General features: G+C 41.4%; 1 protein-coding gene across 1 annotated transcript in view; it reads right to left on the bottom strand.

Annotated features, from left to right (window-relative positions):
• Nucleotides 1–465: 465 nt before the first annotated feature.
• rtn4r (reticulon 4 receptor) overlaps nt 466–9,082 on the bottom strand; it is a 53,442-nt gene continuing 44,825 nt past the window's right edge. Inside the window, exon 2 of the mRNA XM_086032058.1 lies at nt 466–2,498. Coding sequence (XP_085888184.1) covers nt 1,117–2,498 — 1,382 coding nt within the window. The 3' untranslated portion in view covers nt 466–1,116. The remainder of the gene's footprint in view (nt 2,499–9,082) is intronic.

Below are 9,082 nucleotides of genomic sequence, written 5' to 3'. Positions count from 1 at the left end.
ATGCTGCGTGGATGTCGACCTTGTTTAAAATTACAAATTATAGCACAAATCAATGATTTGTTTCAGACAGCCAGAGGACCCATCATTGGTGTGAATCATTCACTCACATTATTCATAAACAATATCATAAACAATGTATATTAGGGTGGACCAGATGCAATGGATAATAAGGGCATTAGGTTTACATTAAATGGCATTAAAGTATACAACTGTATTCCTTCATATACAGTATGAATGCCTTTTACTCGCCTACTGAAATTATGAGCCTTCTAGTAAGGGAAAGGCTTTTATCAGATGTGACCTTTATTTGTATAAACAAATTTTAAGCAATGATAATAAATGAGATTCATACTAATTGAGGTACGGTGGTATTGGAGTACAGGGTAGCATTCATGCAAATGGTAAAATGGTGGAATGGAATAGTCCTCAAAAATGAACACACTGTCAAAATTATCTACGAAATAAGAACTTTTATTCATAATATATTCATACTTGTACACAAGTAAAATAAAATGCATATCTATGGTTCCATTGTAAATTGACAGCATTCTTTTGGCAAATGCTACCCATATATCCTTTCTCTCGTGAAAATAAAAAAAAAATGGGGGAAGATAAAACAACATTTTTTAACATAACAAACATAACATTACCCAACAGATGCATCACTTTCAATAAATAATGGGGGGCAGGGGTTCCTTAGTTTTCGTTAAATGGACCCAACATTCGTCGTGTGCTTACCGTGTGGGACTGCTTATACTTTTTTTTTTTTTTTTTAACTCCGACTCTTGATGGACTCTCTAAGCAGCAGAAGCTTTTAAGGAGGGAAATGGGGGAGGAAATCTCCAAAATGTAGCTTAGACACATAGTTCAGCACATATAGAACAAACAATTTTGGGCACCGATTCATTATTTACATCAAATCTGTAGTGTTCTGTAAAGGCATCCATTTTGTTTAATGTACTCTAGCTTCATCCTCCTTTGTTCTCACCCTCGCACGGTGAATGTTGCAACTCACTTTTCAGTCACTGCCTGTTGTTGATGCCGCTGCACCCTCTCTTATCATTGTCGTGAGCATCTGCAATCTTCAGTCCTGCATTTCGAATCATATCAGGAGTCCTAAGACATGGCTAGAGAGATCCAGATCGTGGGAATGAGGAGAAAGCGCAGTACTTGCAATGTAGCACCCCGACCTTTAATGCAGTGGGTGTCTGATCTGGGCTTTTTGGAGCACTTCTTTTTCTTTTTATTTGAGGCTGTAGAAGACTCTAGACTGTCTATAAGGTTAGGGTTCATATTTTCCAGAGACTTGTCCAGGGTGTTGGACAAGGTTCCAAGAGGTCCGTCATTCTGCTTGTTCTGGGTGTCATTTTTCGTTCTTTCTGGATCCTTAAATTTCGTCTTGGACATGTTCTCCTTTTCCTTCAAGGGGTTGTTAGTAATTTGGCGACTCTTGCCAGACAAGATGGAGGACTTATCGTTATCGCCAAGACAACACCGAGGAATTGTGTCACCTTGAGGATTTTCAGTGGAGGGGAACTTCCCAGATTGGGCCTTGGAGGTGAAGAGATTGGTCTGGACTTGAGGCGTTTCCACACATCCCTCCAAATCTTCGCTCTTAAGTCGTTTCAGGTCCTTTCCTGCCAGGAATTCCGGAACGTCACACTCCAACTCAGAGCTGGAACCCTTGAAACGTTTGAACCACTCCCACAAGGTCCTGGCCCGACAGTCACAGATCCACTGGTTGCCATTTAAGCGCAAGTACTGGAGGGTAGTAAGTGGATCCATTGTTTCTCCCGTCAAGACGGTGAGGTTGTTGAAGAACAAAAACAGGGATTTCAGCCTAGCCAGATCACTAAAAGCCCTTGGTTGGACAAAAATGACACGGTTCTGGTGTAGCAGCAGGCGATCGAGATTGATTAAACCACGAAACATGTTGTCAGTCACTATCTTGATCTTGTTATTGTGCAGGTAGAGATAAGTAAGGTTGGCCAGGTCCAGAAAAGTGTCGTCATGCAGGGTTAAAATGTTATTATCCTGCAAGTAAAGGTACTGGAGGGAGAACATTCCTCGGAAAACCCCCACAGGCAGCTCTGACAGGCCGCACCTGTGCAGGTGGAGTGTGTGCAGCTTAGTTAAGCCTCGGAAGGCTGTCGGGCTGATTGTACGAAGGTTGCCATTGTCCCCAATGTCCAGTTCCTCCAGTTTCTCCAAGCCGTAGAAGGCGCCGGCCTCTATGTGGCTAATGTTGTTCGAGTAGAGCCACAGGACGGTGAGATTTTGGCAAGAGCTGAAGCTTGTGGATCTCACAACCGTCAGCTTGTTGCTCTGGAGGAAAATTCGCTGGCTCCGCACAGGAATCTCAGTCGGGATGGAAAAGAGTCCTTGTTGCTGGCATGCCACAGTGGGCCGGGGTTCACTGTAGCACACACACTTGGCAGGGCAGCTGTCACTTTGAGGTGCAAAGTTCAGCCACATGATCAGAACCAGGAGCCTCCCCCCTGAAAAGACAAGAAAACACAGCAACCGTATTAGAAAATGGCTTTGCTGCGTGTCTTTCATGTCCATACACACATTTTAAAGAACACCGTTTGATTCACGATGCAGACATAAAACACCTTTTTACGTTTATAGTGATGCTTTATTCAAAAAGTCATTTTGTGGACACAGTACACTCCATTTGATTCCATAAAAGATATTGCAGTAATCTGCTTAATATTTGCATCAAGGGACTAATTCTCTCCCAGCTGCCTGCTAACGTGAGGACCAAAGCAGCAGAAACGAACCGTCGATGATGAATTTGGAACTGTGGGCTGCTATTATGTGAGCAATGTCTACTCTAATATGATAGACATGAATGATGTTTTTCCTAGGGAGATAAGCTTTCATGCCCAGGAAAGTAATCGATTCTTGGGGCCCAGGTGGGTGGTGACCGTCACGCGCCTAAACGTAATAGGTAATGGGGGGGGGGGGGGGGGTGGCAGTGCTTCCTATGCTGGATGTCACACTACGAAAGTTAATTGGCGGGGGGGGCGTCACATGGTTTGACCGGCCGGAAAATCAACACAGTTCCCGAAATTCCCGATGGGCAACATGCCCCTGGCTGCAACCCTTAGTAGCCAAGAGATGCGGTATATGACCTTAGAGCTTAGCTTGCCCTCAAGGCATCTAATGTTCAAAATTAGGTATATTCTGCATTTGTAGGCATTAATTGTACTTTTGTGCCAGTGTGATTCAGATGAGCTTATTGCATACAAGCTTATGAGTTGAAAGTGAAACCGACTGGATTACTACGTGAATAATCACTTGGTGTTTCGCTGCATTTTGAACAGCCGGGGTAAAACGGATGTGTGTCTTACAGTGCTCGCACAGTCCACGTGTGGCAGCAGCATGTCTTCGTATCAGCACATAACTGCAGAAACAACATCCAAATCTCTAAATCCCCTCTAGCTCCTGTCCAAGGAGCTGAGATGTTCTATTATCCGCTCCCATGCATGCATTTGAATTCCAGGCTTGCAGCCATGACAGGTGCTGAGACCTGAAGAAAGAAAATGCATGAGCCTTACTCAGCCTTCCGTCCATCCCTCCCCATTTCCCTGCAATGTATAGCGGGTGCAGCTCATTTGTGAACTTGTTAAAGCGAGCCCCGGTGTGGCCCGACAGAGGGCCTGTGCTGCAATTTCCCTCCAATCGCCCCGCCACCGGAAAGCTGTCAAGACTTTACATTCTTTCTGCATCGCAGCACTTTTTCTCCCAGCAGTGCCTAACAATAGCAATATTTTACCGCGCAGAACGCTGCGTGTATCTCTTCTGCCGTCTCCTTTTTTTCTGCAACCCCTTTCCGCTGTCTATTCATTACCGGGCTATTTCCACCCACACGTCACATGTCAAAGTCAGCTTTCCTCTGCTCTCGGCGTATTATGTCCTGTCTTTGTTAGCATCTGTTTGAATGACAGCGTTAGGCCCACAATGTTGTCAACTCGATCACAATTATGCCAGCACAGACGCTCATCCGGTATGCATACGTTGATAACTTATGTTATTTCTGTTTGAGTCCCTGTAGGAAACCACATTTCTTAAGGTCAAAATGTCAGAGGGTCCAAAAATATTCAACCCCTAGCATAGCAATAATATGGTATGGCACTGTAAAGGGGAGGTAGACGTACAGTACCTCGGCCCATTCATTGGTTTACATTGTCATTTCTGTTACAATTGGACATGGAATGATCAAAATCTCGTATCTTAAATGATAAGATTTGAGTGATTACGATCAAGTGACACCATGAAGGACTGTACCATAAATTGTTCCTTCTTAATTCATTGGTAAGTTCAGAGTTCTCGCAGATCCTTAAAAAGTCTTAAAAAGGGATTGAATCCATGAATCTAAAATCAAGGAGTACAAATGTCTTTCAAAAGTCTCAAAAAATATGATCACGTTAAGTAGGATTTTATGATTGTAAATGTTTTCAAATCTCAAAATAAATTAACATTCTTTTAACAATAAAACAGTTTGGGTGATAAAGCCTCTCGAAAAAAGGAATGGGGTAAGTTGAGCTACCTCCCTTTTTATCCTCCCTACATCCCCAATCTTTCCCTCCTTTCCCTCTTGTTGACTTTCCCCCTCACACATCAGTGTGGGCTAAACCCCTGTTCATTTTGCGCTTATACACATGGGGCAAAATGTCCAGGTCAATTCCCATTTTTTATGCTCATATGTGACATATATGATTTTTTTTTTTCATGTCAATGTGAACACTATAATTACAACTTTTTTTCCTTCCGTAAACGGACTCCGCCACATGACCATGTTTTGTGCGTATGCATGTCACTTTAAGGACGCATTCTGTTCACATCTGGTCAACATTTGTTTGTATAATGTGAACCACTAAATATTGAAAATGATATGATTTAAAAAAAAAAAAAAATCACAAAAAAAATGAATTGGGCATCTACCCGCGCTGTGTGAACATAGCCTAGTCCGTGCACTCACATCAAAAGTAAGCACTCAATAAGCCTGCACCTGAGCAGTCCAAAAGTCTCATAAGAACTAAAAGGTCTTGAAGATAATTCGGTACAAGACCATTCCTAACTTTGTAAACCCATTTAAAAATCCATTATTTGTCTCAGAGGAAGCGTTTTTAGGCCCCTTGTGACCTCGCCCAGTTTCCTGGTTCCAGTAAAAATTCAAGCTTAACGCCCTCATCCCTCCACACCGCGTCCAAATACAATCCAGAGGGTTTACCATTCCAATCCGGGCCTAGTGGAACCACACAGAACTCTACCACTCAGTGAAAATATGTCAATAAGTGCCTTCGGGGTCAAGGCCATTTCTCCCTAGGCACATAGCCCTATTTACAGATTTTTATCAGGGTTATGTTTGGACAACAAACTCCTCACTTCTTTACCTTTTTTTGCCAATGTACATGAAGTCACAAAGGGCACTGAATATATATTCTTTCGATATCTGTATGTTTGCTTTTACTTCTGCTCTTGATGCTCAGTCTAAAAAAAAACCACACGAAGGTTGTGTAAATAAAATGTATTCCTTATCGTCTTCTGCCAGTTTTGTTTTCAACACTTAATCTCACCCTATCTGCTGTGTCAAAACATGCTTCTGAGCACTGGCTCCATGTTTCAAGACCCTGCCAGTGGCATATCTTCAGAGAGCTATAGCTTTGTACAACAGCAATCATCACTCAGTGTGAAGCAGTCAAGCCTCTTTTGTTTCCTCTTGACTGACACTGTAGGCCCTTATGCTTAAAGTACATAGCTTTGCACCCTTAACACTATTTACAATTGGACCCTTCCAGTTGAGGACAGATTTGCGGGGTATGACGACACTTCAATGATACTCCATTTGATTGATAGAACAATTTCTCCATCAAAACACAGGTCCCTAAACTGTGCGGTCACGATGGGCTATTCATCATCAGACAGTATGCCGCTTATCCTGTTCGGGATCACCGCAGGGGTTGGACCTTATGCCAGAGGACTTGGGTGAAAGCCAGATCACTCTCTGGGCTGATCGCAAGTCAATCGCAGGGTGATTATGAGCAACACAATGAGTGGAAAATCGATCCCATGCCGGCTGCATGACAGGCAGCTCTGTGAAACATTCAACTACCAAGTCGCTTTCTACAATTATTGAGCAAGCATGGGAAATTATTATTTTGGAAGTACATGAAGTAACATGCATGGTATAAAAGCATACAGGGTGTGTACAAATCATTGCTGAGTGTCAATATAGTAGATGGTTGTCCCCGTCCAGACTATGGTGTCGCATAAATAAATCTACCTAATCGAAAAGGTGTCTGAAGCTGGATGATATTACATCTTTCCTGTCGAGTACTGCATAAATTGCACACAATATTTGCTGCAGGGATGTTTTTACTCTATGCATGAAAACACTTAAACTCACACTGACACCAACCCTGAAGCATAAGAGAGTGGGTAATGTCATAAAGATAAGGATAAGATTTCAGTATGCTGGTTTCACATATGACAGCCTGAGAAAACATCTTTTATATCGAACAGACTATCGCTATTTGGCTGGATGCTCAAGATGAATAGCAAATTTCTGCGAATAATTGACATTCTCAAAAAGTTATTCTAAAGTGCCTACATTAATAGTCTAACACATAAGTATACCACAAACTATGACCCCAAAACGCTTTAATAGCACTTCAAATGCTTAACTCATTCAGTGCCATTGACAAATTTACTTGTCTATTCACATTCCAGCCATTCAATCCGAGGAATTTATTTATATTTTTATCAAATTTTTTCAAACGTTAGGGTAAAAGAGGGTCTGACAATGTCTGGCAGTGTTTAAAATGGAGTAAACTGCTTACAACTAAGCATGCATCTGAATATGTACACATCAACGCTTCTGATGATAAAAATAAAGAACTACTGTACAGTTCAATCTATTGTAAAACAATCACCATCTGACTAGGCAGCCACATACAGGAGTAATATTGATGGTGCTGACTCTCAGTCACAAAGACAAAGACATGTCTGTTGTAAAATTTGTGATTGGATGAAGTTTGGTTGAGCAGACAACTACCGTAGTTGTATGTTTATTTGGGGGTGTAGTTACTGCCGACAGTGACCGTGTGTCTAAATTAAAGACACATTATGATACAACAAATACTGTTGATGTTATGTTGCAATAAAAATACAATTTTGGCAAGTTTTCCGTGAATAACGGAGGACAGGTTCCAAAAACAAAAAAATGTGAATAGGTGACTTTACTAATGCTGTACTGTGACTATAGATGGGGTCTAGTGAACTGCTTTTTCCTGATGTCAATTCACCAAGCAGAAATGACTTCCAATACATTTTACATTACACTTTGTTTCTATGCTTTATGTTTCAAATAATGGATAGGCATAAAGCTATTTATCAGATAAAGCAAATGATAGAGTATCATAAAAATAGCAAACAGTATGAACCTAGGAAAGGCTCATATGGCCACATTTTTGAATGGCTTAAGCCATTTTTTTATCCATGTGGCAAAGAATTGCCATTGTCTTCTTTTCTGTCAATACTTTGAATTGTCCAAAATGTCGGGTTATAGCGTAACCTGCAACCTATATTTTTATTGTAACCTGAAGTGAGGAGAAAAAATGTCTAAAAGTAACCCGGTGCATGTGGACATCACCGAAAACAGACACCCACAGGAATGAGCATGTACGAGCGGATGCAGTGAGCCAACACTTGTCACTTATGTATCCTTGGTAAGTTTAGCGCCTGCTCCAGTGCAAAAAAAAAAACACAACAAGCATTTTGGTCCAACCCCCAAAGTAGACAAAGGTCATGCCAGGACACTATGGAGAGCTGCCAGTCCATCATGGTTTTACTTAGACACGCTTGGGATTGGGAAAGGGTGGCTAACATGACTGTCTCATCAGTCCAGCCCCCCGAGTGGAAGCGACATATCTGTCAGAGATGAAACACATTCTTCTCCACCGGGACCTCCTGGCCTTTTTCCGGAATCATACATTATTGTGTTGCTCTCAGGCAGCCCCTGTATTTAATATAGTTGGGATTCCTTCCTCTGAGGTTACGTCTCTCTGTGAAACCATTTAAGCATGCATAAATTGTTTCCATCATTTGCATAACTTTGGGAAACCATTTCAGATAAAAGCAATGTAAGCCCTAATTGCTGATTAGACTATCGCCGACTGGCGAAACGACGCTTTGACCCCCAGTTGTAAGGGTCATTTTTGCCATTTCATGTTGTGTATTTATACCTTGATTAGACGAGAATGTTACAAGGCCTGCACCACCTTTGTTGTCAACAGATACTGCTTCACATTAACTACTTTATCTGTGCACACTTGTTTTCTCCCTCTGGCATATCAACAGGGGCTCGCCGCCTTCTGGCGTTCATTGCAAAAAAAAACCCCGCATGCTGTCAATATGCCTCAACAAACTCGTAACCGGCTATATGTTGCGGTTGCTATATAGAATTAAATCAGTCTCGGCATTGCAGAAAGGTTTGAACCTTTTGGCCAAATGATTACTGCATTTTCCAGACTACAAGCCGCACCTTTATATAAGCACCCACTCTATTAAAAAATAATAATAATGAAAAAAAAAGTAAATATATATACCCTTTCAATGATTCATGTATTTACATATTGCCCTTCAATATAAAATATTTTGACAAAAATGTCATTTCAAATGTTGTCACTGAGTGATGGAACCATTTTATTTTCATATACCATTTAAAGTGCAACTACCACCACGATAAATTTAGTAATACAAGTAATCCGGGCACTCAAGAGTTAATTCAATTTTGGCGACGCACAATACGTATGCTGCCGCAGTCTGGGCAAGAAAGGCTGATTTCAAATTAATCCACTTTGCTTATCTTTGCTTATTTAATTGTTGTTAATTCAAATTTACAGTAGTCTTCTACTAAAATTACTCATTATTAGTAATAATTTGTATGAATATGATTGTATTGAAGATGAATTTTCACCCGATTTTTGGTGCCCCTGAATGTCCACGGCGCCCTTAGCACCCACCTATCTCACTCAAAAATGGGCGAACCGCCCCTGATATGTAGAATTCAATG

The sequence above is a fragment of the Filicampus tigris genome, chromosome 5, assembly GCF_054856515.1.
Source record: "Filicampus tigris isolate MCC_2025a chromosome 5, RoL_Ftig_1.0, whole genome shotgun sequence".
Lineage (NCBI taxonomy): Eukaryota > Metazoa > Chordata > Actinopteri > Syngnathiformes > Syngnathidae > Filicampus > Filicampus tigris.
Note: the sequence above shows the minus strand (reverse complement) of the source record. Positions and strands in the feature narration are given on the sequence as shown.